The sequence below is a fragment of the Syngnathoides biaculeatus genome, chromosome 2, assembly GCF_019802595.1.
Source record: "Syngnathoides biaculeatus isolate LvHL_M chromosome 2, ASM1980259v1, whole genome shotgun sequence".
Lineage (NCBI taxonomy): Eukaryota > Metazoa > Chordata > Actinopteri > Syngnathiformes > Syngnathidae > Syngnathoides > Syngnathoides biaculeatus.
This window is the reverse complement of record NC_084641.1, coordinates 25521353-25540397: the sequence shown is the minus strand read 5'-3', so window position 1 is coordinate 25540397 and position 19045 is coordinate 25521353. Positions and strand designations below refer to the sequence as shown.

The 19045-nt window shown below is 42.1% G+C and overlaps 1 protein-coding gene across 5 annotated transcripts in view; it reads left to right on the top strand.

Moving 5' to 3' along the window:
- LOC133512917 (MYND-type zinc finger-containing chromatin reader ZMYND8-like) overlaps positions 1–19045 on the top strand; it is a 26406-nt gene extending 7361 nt beyond the window's left edge. For 4 of the 5 annotated variants that reach the window (XM_061842998.1, XM_061843007.1, XM_061843026.1 and 1 more), the window contains 19 exons: positions 499–569; positions 3760–3920; positions 6664–6885; positions 7408–7521; positions 7617–7709; positions 7802–7889; positions 7965–8020; positions 8096–8173; positions 8249–8364; positions 8454–8929; positions 10939–11067; positions 11168–11320; positions 12947–13459; positions 14741–15151; positions 15235–15362; positions 15485–15565; positions 15636–15714; positions 17570–17809; positions 17950–19045. In XM_061842998.1, the coding sequence (XP_061698982.1) occupies positions 499–569; positions 3760–3920; positions 6664–6885; positions 7408–7521; positions 7617–7709; positions 7802–7889; positions 7965–8020; positions 8096–8173; positions 8249–8364; positions 8454–8929; positions 10939–11067; positions 11168–11320; positions 12947–13459; positions 14741–15151; positions 15235–15362; positions 15485–15565; positions 15636–15714; positions 17570–17809; positions 17950–18152 (3412 nt within the window). In that variant the 3' untranslated portion in view covers positions 18153–19045. The remainder of the gene's footprint in view (positions 1–498; positions 570–3759; positions 3921–6663; positions 6886–7407; positions 7522–7616; positions 7710–7801; positions 7890–7964; positions 8021–8095; positions 8174–8248; positions 8365–8453; positions 8930–10938; positions 11068–11167; positions 11321–12946; positions 13460–14740; positions 15152–15234; positions 15363–15484; positions 15566–15635; positions 15715–17569; positions 17810–17949) is intronic. The other variant, XM_061843035.1, reaches the window with a different exon arrangement.

Below are 19045 nucleotides of genomic sequence, written 5' to 3'. Positions count from 1 at the left end.
TTTAAATGTTCAGCGGGCTATTTTTGTCCAGTTCGAAAGTAAGAAATCTTGGGTTAACAAACGTTTGAATCTGTTGCAGTAAACGCCGTGTGAACTGTTATGTCTTCAGAAGGATAGAAGCGCAAGAAAATCTCATGCCGAAGCCATGTGTATCTTTCTGAATAGTGACTAGTACTTAGTAGACAGGAAGGTTGTCATGGAGACTGTCGCCATTCTCTTACTGCGAAAAGAGCAAATTGCATCTGGTTTGTTACCGAAGACTGGGAAAAGATTTAAACTCGGCTCATATACTCTCGGAGATGGTGAAATCTAATAAATGTAATAACAGTGGAAACCTGTAGAGTCCCCTGGTGACAGATCCTCTGGGATTCGGGTGCCTTAGGTGGTGTTCCACTTGTTTACTGCTTTGTTAATGCCACCATGGTTTTTGAGCACCCCTACTGACTGTGTGTTTGCTTCTATTTTTGTTCCCGGCTTTGCTTGTTTGGTTCTCTTTAGTCTGGCTGAGGAGGAGATAAAGACGGAGCCTGATGTGGTAGAAGGGATGGATACATCTGTACGCGCCAAAGGTGAGTAACAGGTTTAAGTGCTCGATTCCCATTCACCGTACTGCCGCTACCTGATTGTCTATATATTTAAAGTAACCTGCATTTGAAACCATAGTGTTCACATTTTTTGAGCATATAAAACCACCCAAATGAGCAGATGTACAAATACAGGGAGACTACACAAATATCAACAGCTGACAGCCAAACACGGAAGTAAACAATTATAATAATAAAATAATAAATAAATAAATAAATAAATAAATAAATTACTTTATGTTAGTCTGGAGTGACTTTTCCTCCCCATTGGTTAAATGCATATAACCTTGGCATTACGACATTGATAATCTGCTATTATATTCCTTAAAGGTCCCCTTCCATTAGAATCCGTTTTTGTTATACTGTTATGCACAACAGGTCAAGATGTGTCTGTGAGTCTAAGGTTGATGCTGTTTACCGTTTTAATGGAAAAAGGACTTGAACGCCAAACTAGTTTGCAAATGATAGGATTTACAATCGGCAACAGTGTAATGTAGTTTTAGTAATTATACTCATATACCTGACCACTTCGCGGGTGTTACCCGACCACTCACCTTAGCTGTACGGCAATACAGAATTTCTTTGTTAGTCTGCTAGAGAGTCTTAGCTTCTGCCAAGTCATGAAAATGCCCTCTATAAAGTATACATACTTCAAGGGAAATTCCGGCTATTTGGATTAACAATGTATCCTATAGGTCATGTCATATGTACTGTACCTTGACAATGTGATGTTAGTCCTTTCCCATTTAATGGTGTTTTGAGAAGATTTTCATCGGCAACTACGAATTTTCATGGGCGCCGGAGGAATACGCCCGTACAAATTTGAACCCGTGGCTGTAAATAATGTTGAATATTCGGATGGTTCTTCGGACGGGAATGACGCGGAGTCTGACGAGTGAGCTCCGGCGTGCGGCGAGGCGTCGGGCGAGCTCCGACGAGTGGCGCGGCCGCGAGCGAGCGAATTCCGGCGAGGGGCAGGCCACCGTAGCTCGCTCGTCAGACATGGCGTCATTCTGTCCGAAGAACCATTAGAATATTCAACATTATTTAGAGCCACAGGACCACGAGCGGGCTCCGACAAGTGGCGGGGCCGCGAGCGACCGGCCCCGCGTCATTCCGTACGAAGAAACATCCGAATATTGAACATTATTTACAGCCACAGGGCCACGAGCGGGCTCCGATAAGTGGCGGGGCCACGACCGACTGGCCCCGTGTCATTCCGTACAAAGAACCATTTGAATATTTAACATTATTTACAACCACAAGTTCTAATCTCTATGGATGTATTCCTCCGTCTTCCCAATCAACCGATACTGCTATTTCTTCATCAGATGAGGATAAATCAGAGAAATCAGCCCTGGCCACAATTGTTTCCCAACATAAGCGAACTTTTCTTGCCGCACCTATTCCGTTACATCCGTGCACGTAGCTCATGTGACTTGCCAAAATGGCGGCGCCCGTGAAAATTTGTAATTGCCAATAAAAATGCTTTCAAAAAACATTAAATGAGAGAGGATTAACATATTGTATGAGAGGGGATTAACATCATATATTCAAGGTACAGTACATATGACATGACCTATTGGATACATTGTTAATCCAAAGAATTTCCTTTTAACAATACTATATTTGTAATTTTTGATGTAATTGTGGTTGATGTCATGAAGAAGCTTCGATTCATTGGCTTCAGTGATGGTGATCATGACTAGTTCATTACACATGAATAGGAGTGGATGACAAGCTCCAAAATAGCTCAGTCCTTCAGGTTACCCATGTCTACTTTCAGCGCATGTTCTCTATGAGTGAGCCAACAATCCAATGCTTGGTCAATTTTGCTTCACAATGATTTATGGACACTCTCAGTGTGGTGTAAATGAAAACCGTGCGATCCTCTTCAGCGAGTCATCAGTGACTGGCGTCCTAGCACTCTCTCCATCGTGTGAAGAAGCAGCAGGGTGTCGCCGTGGCGGTTAGGTTCCCTTCCGTGAGACCACTTTGGTCCTCTTCAGCCTTGTCCTTTATTTGGACAAAAAATGCATGCATTAACATCTTGTCGATGATATCTTGATTGTTTAAATCAATGATGTCAAATGTACTGACTGCAGGGGGTCCAATATGGCCCCGTGGGGATTTTTCTACCTGTCAGGCAAGTTTTAGTTCATTTAAGCATCAGACTCTTATTTTGAACCGCATACTTTTATTTTGGCATTAAGCATTTTAGTCCTGTAGTGTTGTGACTCGTAGTTGAGAGAGAAAAAAACTCTAACTGTGTAACTCCTGCGATAGCAATGACTGGGTGTAACAGAGCACATTTTTGGCACGTAAATTCAAGTGCAATTTTGGAGTTAAAATCAGTTTGAAATTACTTGGGACATCCATCCAGTGCTGGAGCGAATCCCAACTATCATCGGGCATTAAGCAGGATACACCCTGAACTGGTTGCCAACCAATTGCAGGGCACATGGCAACAGACAACAGTCGCAGTCACAATTCATTAAAATGTGAGTGGGAGTGTATATAGTAGTACATGATCGTGGCTTTGCACCATTTCCTATCCACTCTTAAGCCTAAAAATGTGTGGGTTGGGTCAGAAAGGGCTTCTGGTGTAAAAACTCACAAACAAATCATGCAATGGACTTGCTGTGGTGACACTTGACTGGGAAAAACTGAAACCCAGTTCTTTAGTGAGTTTACAAGCTTATTTGATGTGTGCTAGTAAATTGTGATTAGTTTCTAATTGTTTATTCAGACAAATGCTTACCTCTTTTAGATTCATTATGATGCTGTTGATGTGTACCCTGTGACTGATTGCTGACCAGTTCAGGGTGTAGTCTGCCGGTCGCCTGAAGTTAACTGGGACTCGTAGGTCCCTTGTGAGGATACGTGGCTTGGAAAATGGATGGTTCATGTTTATGATTTAGCTTTAATATGCTAGCTTTTTATGGGATGCTACTGGGATATTATATACACCCAAAAGTAAAAAAAAATTGGGATTGTCATCATTAATAGCTCATTATGTCACAGATTTACTCATCTGGACCACTTTAAATTAGTTTTATTTTTGGAAAGTTGTAAACAAGTTGAAGAACATTCAAGATTTAATAAAACCTCAAATCTTTAGCATGGCACAAGCTATGTCATGTGTGATGGCCTGTTTTTATGCCTCTCTATGTAGCTCCTGATCCACCGGGATCAGCGGAACGCTCCCTGGCACCACAGAAGAGGAAGGTGTCCAGTCCCTCCCACTCCTCCAATGGACACTCTCCATCTGACACCTCCCCGAGTCCACTAAAGAAAAAGAAGAAGCCGGGGGCCATGAACTCTAACAAAGACCAGGTAAGAGGACCCAGTGTTCCCGAAACCAGTATGTTTGCTGTGAATTTTAAAGGTTTGTCCTTAAACACCAGAGTTTGCCATTAAAAATTGGTGCTTCAAAAATCCAATTGAAATAGAAGGAACATCATCACTCAAACTCAGTGCATAGCCATCCATTTCATTCCGTTTATCCGAGGTCGGATGGTGGGATTGCTGCTGGCAATGTGGACCAAACTCTGACAACGGTCACACAGAGACAGAACAGCTAATATCAGGGGGTTTGGTACACTTTTCTCCCCAAGTACTCCGCATAGGACTCCATGAGGAACACTGATGTCTTCTCAAAGTCCACAACAAACATGCAGACTGGTTGGGCGAACTCCTATGCTGTTTCAAGGACCCTGGCAAGGGTGAAGAGCTGGTCCACTGTTCCATGCCCAGGACGAAAACCACACTGCTCCTCCTGAATCTGAGATTCGACTTCCTCATGGACACTCTTCTCAGCACTCCTGAACAGACCTTACCGAGGGAGGCTGAGGAGTGTGATTCCTCCCGTCATTGAAACACATCCTTCGGTCCCCCTTCTTAAAAAAGGACACTCACCACCCCAGAAGTCAGAAGTCCGGTCAAATCTCATCTACCCTTGTCCTGCCTTGCCACCGAGGAAATTTTTAACAATCCCTGTGACCTCAACCTCAGAGATAGGAGAGGTCATCTTAGAGACACCAGACTTCCTTCCTCACGGGAAGGCGTGTCAGTGGAATTGAGGAGGTTTTTGAAGTGTTCTCACAACATCCCATATCAAGGTCAGCAGCGCCCTATCCTCATGATACACAGTGTTGATGATGCATTGCTTCGTGCTCCTGTGATGCCAGATGGTGGGGCAGAATTTCCTCGAACATATCCGTAAGTTGTTCTCCTTAGCCTCACCGAACTCCTCCCATGCCCTGGTTTTTGTCTCAACGCCCACCCAAGCTGCATTGCGCTTGGCCATCTGGTACCCATCATCTTCCTCAGGAGTCTCACACCCCAGAAAAGCCTGATAGAAATCGTCCTTCAAATTGACGGCATCCCTTACCATTGGTATCCACCACTGGGTTTAGGATTGCCACCACGACAGGCACCGACTCCTTTTCAGCCACATCTCCGGTCGGTTATCTCGGGAATAGAGTCCCAGAAGATAGTCGTGTCTCCTGAGAAATTTTGCCAGAAGTGGGAGTTGATGTTGCTTCTGAAAGGGGATTCTGCTTGACTTGACTGGTTAGCCCTGCCAGGTCAGACCAGCATCTTCCCCCACCATTTGAGCCAACTAACCATCTGATGGTGATCAGTTGACAGCTGTGGGTATGCTCAACTGCTGTGTGGTGCATAAGCACAAACCACAGTCAGGACCCGTCCTCCCACCTGGAGCTAGAGGGAGGCTACCCTCCCGTTCATCGGGATGAACTGCAATGTACAGGCACCAGGCCAGGGGGCAATAAGTATCCCCACACTTGCTCTGCGCCTCTCACCATGGACAACTCCAGAGTGGAAAAGAGTCCAACACCTGTCAAGAGGACTGATACCAGAGCCTTAGTATGGAGGCGAGCCCGACTGTATGTAGTGGGATTGTCTCAACCTCACACACACCAGCTCAGGCTCCTTTTCTGCCAAAGAGGTGGCATTCCACATCCCTCGAGCCAGTTTCTCTAGTCGGGGATCAGATCTCGGAGGTCCCCATCTTCGGCCGCCACCCAGCTCACATTACACCTGATCCCTATAGCCCCTCCTTCAGGTGTCGAGACCATGGGAAGGGGTACCCACGTTAAGCTTTCGGGGTTTTCTCGGCCGAGCCCCATTTGTGCCACCAGTTGCTCATTTTCGAGCCCCTCCTCCAGGCCTGGTTCCAGAAGGGGCACTGGTGAACTGCGTCCAGGCGGGGGAAACATAGATCAATTATTTGTACTCGACATAGGGATTTATGGAGCCATGCTTTTTCTGGTTGCTCACCTCGGACCTGTTTGCCATGGGTAACCCTACCAGGGGCGTGAACCCCCCAGACAACTTTTTTCGTAATGAGTGGATGTCTGTTTTGGATATGACATGGTGTATTGCAAGCTTAAACCTTGGCACAATGTGTTTGTAGAACGGAGTGTGAAATAGGATTTATCCTGTGATTAATGTAGTGTGATTAGAAGAATGCATGGCCAAACCAAAGTGAAGTGCTACCAATACAGTACATACAATTATCGCTTGGTGGATTCCAAGACTTTTGACATGTGACATCAACTTTGGTTCAATCACGACTGAGAAGAGTATTTTTTCTGCATGCTGGATCTTGGTATGATCTAAGCATGGGCAGTTTGTGGTTACTATACACGTGGAGTAGTCTGTAAGGGGTCATGATAGCAGCAACTAACATTACAGATAACATTTGGATGGAACAAATTTGCTTTGATAACACACGACTATTTCAAAACTTGTTTAAGTCTTCATCCAGTAGATTCAGTGAGTCAGCAACTGAGCTATGTATTAATATAAAAAGATCAGTATCTACGCTTCCAGAGCGCAATCCCTAAACTTGTTGAACCAGTTGTCTTTGACCCGCAGTTGAAACCGTCACATGATCAGATGATGAGATTAGTTGCTTCAGTTTATTTTCTGTCCTTGCTTACCTGGCCTACCCCAGTGTATTGTTGCCTTATTTTTTTTGTTGCACTGCTCCCTTTTGTGTTCCTGCGTGTTTTTTGAAACTTGCCCCCTTTTTCTCTTGCCTGCATTTCAGTCAGACCTAAGACATGGTCCCTTTTACTATATGAAGCAGCCAGCACTCACCACAGACCCTGTTGATGTTGTACCGCAGGACGGCAGGAATGACTTCTACTGCTGGCTGTGCCACCGCGAGGGCCAGGTGCTCTGCTGTGAGCTCTGCCCCAGGGTGTACCATGCCAAGTGCCTCAAACTACCAGCTGAGCCTGAGGGCGACTGGTTCTGTCCCGAGTGTGAGGTATCTCAGTGGATACGTGTGTGGGTGTGTGTGCGCGCGTGGGTGTGTGTGGTCGGGTGCATGTATGTAAACAGAAAACAGGACCTGACAGTTGGGTTTAAATTAGGGATGCATCTGTAATTCAATGCTTTTTGGCGTTAGTGCAGAAAACCAATCATGTTATAATTATACAATTTTCAGTATGTCTCTGTTAGTATTGGATTGTTGCTTGTCTAATTTTGAAGCCCAGTGGAAGAAACGTAATCGGCGCTAGTCACGGGTGTCAGGTTCTGTGCTGTGTTGTGCTCTAGACGAAGCTTCAGTAAAAGTCTGTTGCGCCTGAACTTGCAACTGTTTTTTTATATTTTGGGAAATCCACAGAGCAACTTTTCAAAAATGATCTCATTTCGAACATTTGACATTTTGCACAGGAAACAGAAAATGTGAGGTGTAAACGTTTTTTTTTTTTTATTAAATCTATGGATGATATGTTACTTGCGTGTTAATTTGTCATTCGTGAAATGCTTGTTGTTGTTGTTGCAGAAAATAACAGTTGCTGAATGCATTGAAACACAGAGCAAAGCAATGACAATGTTGAATATAGACCAACTCTCTTACTTGCTCAAATTTGCACTCCAAAAGATAAAGCAGCCTGGAGTAAGTCATACAGTTGTAATGTTATTGTCACAGAAATAGCACATCCAAACTCTTTCTGATGCATCCATTTTCCATTATTTGTTCATACTGAGTAGACTGAGCCCTTTCAGAAGCCTGTGTCCTTGGAACAGCATCCTGACTATGCTGAGTACATTTTTCACCCCATGGACTTGTCTACTTTAGAGAAGGTAATTCATTTATTTATTTAGTTATCATTTTCACATAAAGAAATGATAGCCCTTCATCGAATATTTAAACATTTCCCACCGTTTAAAAACAGAATATCAAGAAAAAAATGTATGGCTGCACTGAAGCCTTTCTGGCTGATATGAAGTGGATCTTGCACAACTGCATCATTTATAATGGAGGTAGACCACTGACATGTCAGTACAATAAGTTTGCAAAATACAAAATAGCAAGCTGTGCTTGTTGATTTCTTCCAGGGAATCACAAATTAACAGCAACAGCAAAAGTCATTGTCAAGATATGCGAGCATGAGGTAAATAAGGTTTATTTCAATTGTGATCATTACTATTGAAAAATATTTATCTTTCTCTGTGCTTTCCTTTTTTAGATGAATGAGATTGAAGTATGCCCTGAGTGCTACCTGTCTTCATGCCAAAAAAGGGACAACTGGTTCTGTGAGCCATGCGTACGTTATTGGCATGATATTACGATATGTGTGCGTTCGGTCTTGATTTTGAATGTTATTTTTGGACACCAACAGAGTCAGCCTCATACCCTTGTCTGGGCTAAACTGAAAGGTTTCCCCTTCTGGCCGGCAAAAGCTCTTCGCGAAAAAGATGGCCAGGTAGATGCACGCTTCTTTGGACAACATGACAGGTGAGCTAAACTTCTGAGATGAGCATAACAGGTACAGTCAAGTTGTGTGGAGTTGTTTCCTTATCAATTTTGCTTTGCTTTCTGTGCAGAGCTTGGGTCCCCATCAATAACTGCTACCTCATGTCCAAAGAGATTCCTTTCTCCGTAAAGAAGACAAAGAGCATTTTCAACAGTGCCATGCAAGAAATGGAAGTTTATGTAGAAAACATTCGAAAGAAATTTGGGGTTTTCAACTATGCGCCATTTCGAACTCCTTACACCCCTAACAACCAGCTCCAAATGCTGCTGGACCCTTCGAACCCCAGTGCAGGCACAGTAAAAACAGAGAAACTTGACAAACTGCGCTTTAACTTTGATTTAACGGCATCGCCGAAGATGGTTCTTAGTAAGAGTTCCACACCAAGTGGTATGAATCGGAGAGTCTCCATGACAGACGTACCTCGTTCGCCAATGAGTACAAACTCCTCCGTTCACACCGGGTCTGATGGAGAACAAGACATAGAAAAGGCCAGCAGAAATTCTGCCTTTCACTACAGCACAGGAGAGGACTCCATGGATTGTACTGGTAAGTCCTCTTCTCTGGTTCCACATTACAAATTTTAACTAAATACAGAAGTGAAATACATAATATACTTTTCTTTTACTTTATATGGATCTCCATTAGCTTTGACTAACGCCATTGCTGTCCTTCCTGGAATCCATATCCACTATTGTCATCTTTACACTCTAATACACCATTACAAAAATCATAATGTAACAGAAACAACACCTCAGAACAATTACCACAAACTACAACACTTCCATACGCTAAAGACTTAGTTCTGATACAGTCTTTTCTAAATGAAAGCACAGATGAAAGATGAAAGCACACAAACCACACACACACACTGGTCAGATTGTTAAATGTCTATCAATGTAAATTAGACTTCATCCCATTATTTTTAGCCTCACAGTTATGGGGACCGGGGTTCAAATCCCGCGACCCGCCTGTGTGGAATTTGCATATTCTCCCCTGTGCCTGGGTGGGTTTCTCCGGGCACTCTGGTTTCCTCCCGCATCCCAAAAATATGCAACATTATTTGGACACTCGAAATTGCCCCGAGGGGTGATTGTGAGTGCGGCTGTTTGTCTCAATGTGCCCTGCGATTGGCTGTCAACCAGTTCAGGGTGTACCCCGCCTCCTGCCCATCAACAGCTGGGATGGTGTGGGATAGAAAATCTACTTCAACTACACCGATTTCACTTAACATTGGTATTTTAGGGAGCGTGATCCCCACGTGAAATTAAGGAACACTGTACAGATATTTATAGATTAATGCAGAAAGTCTAATTAATAATACTGCATTTGTTCAAAACCAATTCACTCCAAGATTTTATGCAAAGCAGATAGCAAGCTTTTTGGTCTACTATTAGAGCCACAGAATTACGCAATAAGATTAAGCCATGGAATCATCTTTGCTGTTTTCCCAACTCAGTTGAAAACGTGACAAACTAGAATAGCAATCAAATTTGTTATTATCTCAATGTCCATTTTCCAAGCCGTTTATCCTCAGATAGGTCTCGTGAGTGCCGGAGCCTATCCCAGTTAACATTGGGCGGAAGGTGGACTACAAAATCAGCTTTAGAATAGATCTGCTACTGGTCTATAAATCACCAAATGTTTTAGGTCCTGAACACATGAAAGAAATGCTTACGGAATGCAAACCCAGTAGAGCTCTGAAATCGACTGACTCACATCAAGTAGTCGAGCGCAGAGTCCAAGGCAAACATGACGAAGAGGCATTTAGCTATTATCCTGCACACAAGTGGACTACCGTAAATTGCCAACAGAAAGTGATGTCAGCCCCAAATGGGAATGTTTTTAAATCCAGATTAAAAATTTTTTTTCATGATTTTTAGAGTATTTCCATTTTTAATGATATTTCTTGCACTGTACTGTTTTAATTGTACTTTTATTTTTTAATATGTATTTTTATATAATTATTTATTATTTAGATATACAATATATGTGTATTTTGTTGTAATTTTTGTTTTTTTCCCAGTTTTAAATGTTTTATCTTTCTGTATTCAATTCCTTTTAATCATGTAAAGCACATTTAGTTACCTTGTATATGAAATGCGTTACATAAATACATTTGCTTTGCTTTGCTTTGCTCACAACCTGAACTGGTCGCCAGTCAATCACAGGGCACATATCGACACCATTATTGAGCGGGAATTAATCCCACGTTACTGATCAAAATAATTTCATGTCCAGTTTATCTACACCGTTTGATTTATTCTTACGTCGTAGACACTTTTTCCACATAGCTAACTGTAATTTAAATGAAAACTCGCAAGTTTCACCGACCATGAGTTGAACTTTTTACTAGGGCATATGATTGTTATTCTTTTGGCTCATGATATCCTTGTGTTTATCTACCTAAGTAAATATTTATTTGTGAAGTAATAATTTGCATGATTTGCAATATCCATGGGCTTTGTTATAAAATGTTCCCCTGACTCTAAAAAAAAAAAAAAAAAAAGGAGAGGATTTAGATTTCCAGCCTTTTATCTCTTTTGTTTTCATCGCAGCATCTCCCGTCTCAGGAAAGGTTGGTCCAGTGAGCGGTTTCGCGGGCAGCCCAAAGCCACTCAACCCTAGCTTGGTGGCTAAGCAAGAGAGGCCTGCATCCACAGGTGGCATACTCAATCTCAACCTAGGTCAGCACCACAAAATGATCTTATACTCACAACGTAACAAATTCTGAATGCTGAATATCCTCGGCCAAGCTAATTAGAGCTTTTTTTGTTTTGTGTTCAGATCGAGTGAAAGCTGAGATGGATCTGAGAGAGCTGAGCGAGAGTGTACAGCAGCAGCAGCACCAGCAACAATCAGGGTCAGCTGCCCTCCCCACACCAAAGAGACACATAAGGAGCCTCGACAAGACTATTGAAAGCTGCAAGGCTCAGCTGGGTAATTACAAAACTTAATTTTGACTTCCGTTGTTTGGCTTTTAGATCAGGTGTTTTGGTCAATTTTGTTGAAAGCTACAGCATGTAGCAAATTTATGATGATCGTGGACCTTACAGATGCCGATCTTAAGCTCCGCCCCCTTAGCCATGTCCTACAAGCTTCTAAAATGGCGATTGAACAGAACAATGTTTGATGTGGATTCTCTATCGCGTATTCCAGATAATATTGGGGTATGTTTTTTGCCAAATGCGTCAGACTTGTCCAAGAGAGTTCTACAGAGATGTCTCAACTATTTCACACAACGATATGTACACGGAATTAAGGTTTTGGACGGAGCAGGACGCAATTTCAGAGTAAGCAAGAATGTTGGCGATCGATGCAAAAAAAGTGCTAACCCTAACCCTATATTGAAATCCAACAGGATAAAGGGTTAGGGTTAGGATAAAATAGTGGAATCGTAGTGCGCATGTAAAGAAGGGTGAGTACTTTTTACTTGGAAAGATCACGAGTAATATCATTGTAGTCTTTATTAGCGAGGGGGTTGTATCTGACTTGGCTCGTAATTGAACCCAGTGCTCTGTCTTAAAAGTCCGATGTGATACGAATAGGCAAATAGACATTTTTCTTGCATGACATTGCGAATTTACATATCATTAACCCGACTCTTCGGCATAAAACATGACACACGTCATTCAACAGGTCAGTGATACGCTAACAAAGTAAAAGTTCTTCTTCTGCAATGTATTAAGCACTGGTAATAAATCAATCAAACTCAGAAGATACTTCTCCCTCACTTACCTTCGAACATGCAGCCTTGTGTTTATTGATATTGTCCACATTTAGTTGTACGTGGGGTCTTCTGCAAACCTCAATCCATCATAAACACTTCATCAACTGTGTTTTAGGCTTTGGAAAATGAATCAAGCGGGCCCCTTGTAACCTAGCAGGATATCTTTCATCAGGACTGCACGTTCCCCAAGCGCATCTGAGGACCATTTTATTTGTAACTTTAACTTTTCCAAGCGCACACTACTGACAACCAGCATTGCTTGTGGGACATGATGACAAGAGGGACGTGTCAAGCCTGGGGTTAAGACAAAGCGGCTATCTGATTGGCTATTATTGTACGAGTGGTCGGAAAGGTCCACTGCTCGAGTAATTTCTATGTTTAATGACTTGTAACAAGGAGACATACTTCTGGCTGTATTTGCACTAATGTACATACATTCAAATGACAATGTGTAATAATTTTAAGATACTTAGTGGCTGCATCAAGAGAGGAAAAAAAAACACCCTGGAATTGGATATCCTCAGATTGGAATCAGGCTGCTTCCGAATGTTACTACAGTGTGAATAGCACCTACACACATGGCTGCCAAAAGAACAGAATCTCCTTAACATCCTTCTTTTATCTGTCTATATCTTTAATGTTTGAGAGTTCTCCAGACCAAAAGAAAAAAAAACACAAAAGTCCTTACTGCTTAATTTAAAGGTTTATTCAATATTAGCTATACAACAGTGATTTTGTTTTATTCCATTTTTTTTGGTAACTACTTACTTAATTACTACCTGTACAACCATGGATTTTATTTTGTATTTGACCTTAAACTTGTTTCCCTATTGCAGGGATAGATGAAATTTCTGAAGATGTATATAAAGGTGTGGATCGTAGCGACACAGACGACTCAGATAAATCTGACTCTAGTGAAAGTGAGTACATCAGTGATGAGGAACACAAGCCAAAGAGCTCTGTACAGGACGAAAAGGTCAAAGTGGATCGAAAGAGGCTCAGAGCAAGTGCAGAACCAGAGAATAAGGATTCAGTTGGAGGGATCGGGGAAAAATCCACCCTTTCAACCCAGATCAAAGAGAAACAGGGTAACAGTGAGCAAGAGGAGGCCCTTCAAGAAAAGCCCAGAATGACGCAGTCTCAGCCACTCTCTGACAAGCCGAAGACCCCAGAGGAGGGGCGTACAACTAATGCGACTTCTGTTGCGGAGCAAGACTCTGATTCTGAAAGAGAGCTGGTGATTGACCTCGGAGATGAACATGGAGCTCGTGATACGAAGAGGTCAAGAAAAGACACGGGAGGCTCTTCTGCCAAAACACCCAAAGAGACCAATGCTACTAAGCCGGAGGGTGAGATATTTTACACATAATTGCAGTCACTCACATTTGACGAACGCGACCGCGCTCGCGCGCCTCTGCGCTCGCAAATCTGCACAGTCGAGCACGAGAAATCACGTGCGTACGATTTGTTACGAGTAGAAAAAGTAGACATTGAAAGACATTACTTATTTTATGTAGTCTTGACATTAATTTATGTATTTATTTCATAAACTTTGTCAACTAAACAAGCCTGCTCCGAAACAATGAGTATTCACCCAGAAACATGAAATGGAAGTTAACCATACTAAGCATGTCCGGAAGTGATGTCAAGTGCGCATGTTCAGAGCTTCTTTATGTACTGCGAGCACATTTATGTTGAAAGTCATCAACGTGATGAGTCATGTCAAAACAAATTCAGTTACACCGGGGGGGAGCTCAATGCGTCAATCGCAGTATTGGTTGATCGTGTGACGGCATGTCCCCCCCAAAAAAAAGACGTCGCCTGATTCAGGTGTGGTCAATACGTCGAGCGCACGCACATGAAGGCTTATTCTAGCCAGCCGGCCTCCTATTTACGGCAGTTGCACCGATGCACGCATTCACCCCCACGCCCCCCACCCCACTCTCACTATAATAAGTATGAGATTATGATTTCATTTGACTTGATCTAAGTTCTAATGGTCATTTTCCTGTGGTACGCATTATCTTGAAGTTGAAAACTTTTCCGCTCTACATGCTTTAGGAAGATATCGATCATCTACTGCTAGCTTTCATCAATGGATTGATAATAGATATCGCTAGATTATAACAAAACATAACGATTGCCGACAGGAATGTTTGTCACAATGTATCGCTAGCTTGTTGCCACTAACGCCAATTATGTTTAACTAAACTTTCAGCATCTTCATTACATTGCGAGTCTAGACCATTCGTGTTTATTCCTTGAGAGGCCAGTGCATTTAACTTTTCTTCAGATAAAGTTGGTCAGATCAACAATTTTTATTGATGAAAAATTTTAAATACCGTTTTTTATCAGGTTCTACCAATATCAGTTGAAATTGGAAATTATCATTTCTGAGTTTGACATATTTGTTTTCTATTTTAGTTATGCATTAATTGACAGTTATGTTATATTAGTCCAGTAAGTTATTTTAAGGTCTTGAGATTCCATCCCTAATCACACCCGCAACTTTATCTGCGAGCATGATTGACCACATCCGTACATTTTTTAAATGTGAGTGACTGTAATAGCGATTTTATTGGAAATAATCGTCACATTTCAATGCTTTCCCAATATTCCCTTTTGCCCAGGCAAATTAAGCAATTCCAATACAGCAGTTGCTCCAGCCGCTTCCACCCTGAAAGATTCTTTGCAACCTGCTTTGACTGCTCTCAACCCAGTTTCCACTGCAGCATCTGGTCAGCCCATTGCTGCCTCCAGTTCCAGCGGCACTTCTAGCACTCCCTCCATCTCAGTGGCGTCAACCTCGCCAGCTGTAAAGAAACAGCGACCCCTGTTGCCTAAAGAAACGGTCCAGGCTGTCCAGCGAGCAGTCGTTTGGAATCCCACCAAATTGCAGAATTCCTCTCAGAAGGCCCATGTACAAAAGCAGCAACAAGCAGAGCAGTCGACTGCACAGCCACAAGGCCAGGTGCAGACGCAAAGTCAGTCTCAGCCAAATGCGTCAAGTACTCGTTACCAGACCAGACAAGCAGCCAAAGGTGTTTATAGCAGCACTAACATTGATCTCCATATCTAATGTTAGCTATATTGACATCTTTCTATTATTCTTAAATCATTCTAGGTCAAGTGAAAGACTCTTCTCAGAGTATGTCAGCATCAAGTAGCTCATCTTCTTACTTGTCAGGAGATTTGCCAATCCCGACTGCTTCGGCGGACGCAGCTGCAGATATAGCCAGATATACGACCAAAGTAAGTCTTGACTGTAGGGCTGTTTTGCAAAAAGGCCACAATTCTGTTATCTTAAATGTATTTTCACACATTTAATATTTAAAGGTAAAAATAATTGATCACATCTGACAAAACCTTTCCAGATTATGGACTCAATAAAAGGAACGATGACTGAACTCTACAATGACCTTTCCAAAAGCACTTCAGGAAATACAATCGCAGAGGTGACTATTTTATTGATGAGCCCGGATGACACGTGAAAAAAAGTTGCTCTTCACTTTTGTCGTTCCATAGATTCGACGGTTGAGGATAGAGATTGAAAAGCTTCAGTGGTTGCATCAACAGGAGTTGTCTGAGATGAAGCATAATCTGGGTAGGTTTCTTACATCAAGTGATGCACATTACTGTGCTGTTTGGGGATTGCACATAAATACAGTGAAGAAAATAAGTATTTGGACACCCTGCTATATTGCAAGTTCTCCAACTTAGAAATCAGGGAAGGATCTGAAATTTTCATCTTAGGCGCAAAAGAAAAATCCAGATATCAAAATGTATGATTTTTTTCAATAATTTATTTGTGTGATACAGCTGCAAATAAGTATTTGAGCACCTGAAAAAAACAATGTTACTATTTAGTACAGTAACCTTTGTTTGCAATTACAGAAGCCAATCATTTCCTGTAGTTGTTCACCAGGTTTGCACACACTGCAGGAGGGATTTAGGCCCACTTCTCCACACAGATCTTCTCTGCATCAGACAGGTTTCTGGGCTGTCGCTGAGAAACACGGAGTTTCAGATCCCTCCAAAGATTTTCTATTGGGTTTAGGTCTGGAGATTGGCTATGCGACGCCAGAACCTTGATATGCTTCTTACTGAGCCACTCCTTGGTTTTCCTGGCTGTGTGCTTCAGGTCATTGTCATCTTGAACGACCCATCTTCAATGCTCTGACTGAGGGAAAGAGGTTGTTCCCCAAAATCTCACAATACATGGCTGCAGTCATTCTCTCCTTAATACAGTGCAGTCGTCCTGTCCCATGTGCAGAAAAACACCCCCAAAGCATGACGCTACCACCCCCATGCCTCACAGTAGGGATGGTGTTCTTGGGATGGAACTTATCATTCATCTTCCTTCAAACACAGTAAGTGAAATTATGACCAAAAAGTTCCATTTTGGTCTCATCTGACCATAAAACCTTCTCCCATGACTCCTCTGTATCATCCACATGGTCATTGGCAAACTTAAGACGGGCCTTGACGCGTGCTGGTTTAAGCAGGGGGACCTTCCGTGCCATGGATGATTTCAAACCATGACGTCTTAGTGTATTAACAACAGTCACCTTGGAAACGGGGGTCCCAGGTCTTTTCAGGTCATTGACCAAGTCCTGTCGTGTTGTCCTGGGCTGATTCCTCACCTTTCTAAGGATCATTGAGACCGCACGAGGTGATGTCTTGCATGGGGCTCCACTCCGATTGAGATTGACCATCATGTCTAGCTTCCTCCATTTTCTAATGATTGCTCCAACAGTGGACTTTTTTTCACCAACGTGCTTGGCAATTTCAGGATAATACGTTGGGTGGAGGTGGAGGTGAGGCCCCGTAGCTCAGTGGTTAGAGCACTAGTTTGGTAAACCAGGGGTTGTGGGTTCGTATCCCACTGAGAAGGATTGGGTCAGGAAGGGCATCCGACGTATAAATTGTGCCAAACATATATATGCGTTCATCTGAGATGATACGCTGTGGCGACCCCGAAATGGACAAGCCGAAAGAAACACACACACGTTGAGTGGAGGTAGACTTTTAAAGGCAGACTAACAGGTCTTTGAGGGTCAGAATTCCAGCTGATAGACAGGTGTTCAAATACTTATTTGCAGCTGTATCATACAGATAAATCGTTAAAAAAATCATACATTGTGATTTCTGGATTTTTCTTTATAGATAATCTCTCTAACAGTGGACATGCACGTACGATGAAAATTTCAGACCCCTCCATGATTTCTAAGTGGGAGAACTTGCAATATAGCAGGGTGTTCAAATACTTATTTTCTTCACTGTATGCCAGGTAGTTTTATATTTTAATAATTATGCTATACTAAAACTCAAAATCTTAAAGTGTACAACAACATTCAATGTAAATTTTGCCTAGTTGTAAACCGTCTTTTGATACGGAAGGAATGTTTTATTTAATTAAAAAAAATCTATTTCTTTGTTTTCATGCGACAATCACGTAGAACTGACAATGGCAGAGATGAGACAGAGTCTGGAGCAGGAGAGAGAAAGGCTGGTAGCGGAGGTAAAAAAACAGATGGAGCTGGAAAAGCAGCAGGCTGTAGATGAGACGAAAAAAAAACAGTGGTGCGCAAACTGCAGGAAGGAGGCCATCTTCTATTGTTGTTGGAATACCAGTTACTGCGATTACCCCTGTCAGCAAGCCCATTGGCCAGAACACATGAAGTCCTGCACGCAGTCAGGTAAGAAGTCCATGTTGACGTCTCCTTTCCAGTTGTGGTGTTAAATTGTCATCAACACAAATTTGCTATAATTTACTGTCCGAGTGTGACCGTGTGTGGGTCATTCTGTTGATATCTCGTGTTTTTCCTCTGTCTTCTAGCTTCAGCTTCACAACAGGAACCAGAGGCAGAGCCCAACCCGGACACTTCGGGCAAATCAACAGGCAATTCCCCAGTCACGCAAATTCTGACTGCCCCGGCTGGAGCTGCAGCGCCCCCCTCCTCCTCATCCATATCAGACAAAAGCAGCTCACCCACATATGTTGACAAGAGTAAGGACAACGCTGGGGTTACTGTAACATAACTATCACTTTACATCAGGGCATGGTCTGCAAGGCTGCTGTGGACCTTGCAGCGTCGCACTGCACCCTGCTCTGTGACCGTGTAATTTTTGGTTTTCCATTCCCAAATAGTTGGAGGACATTTTTTTTGTTGGTTTCTGTGTGCTTGGTGGATTCATCATGTGAAAATAGTCCATTTTAACACAACAAATGTGAGTCCATTTTTTCCATACTGTAGTTTTGTTAACGGTATATTACCACTTAATTTCTTGTCTGAGCAAGATTGTAACTGCAGAATATTTGTTACACTAACATGTTTCATTGCTGCTCTTAAATGCTGTATTTTTTTGTGTGTGTGTGTGAATCCTCCCATCATCTGAGATGTTGAAACAGCCATGAATAATTGCTCCTCAATTATCATGACGCCACCAGGAATAATCTGGGTTTTGCATCATTGCGCCTTTTTTCAATTGTCCTTTCATGTCAGTGGTCTTAAAAAACACAAACAAAACACATTGTATAGGCATACGTAAAAAAAGAAAAAAAAAAGATTTATGAAAAGATCTAAAACATTTGTGTAAAAAGTTTTTTGTAAGAAGATAAATGAACAATATTTATTGTTTTTATAGTACGTTTTGATGAATCACATTTTTGTCTAAAAAATTATTTTGACCAAAAAATTACTCATGAATGTCATTACTGGGTGGAGTCTGTCTTACTGTTTTTCCAAAGTTGATGTAAATTCCGGTCAGACTGTTTGAAATTGTGTATACTTGAATAGAAAAAAAACAAAAACAAAAACGTTTTGGCTGATTGTGATTACACGAGCATGTCTAATTTGAGTTTTGTCTCTTTGTTTACATATTGTAAATACAGTAAATCGACTTGTGAAGAAAATAAACGTTCTTGATATTTT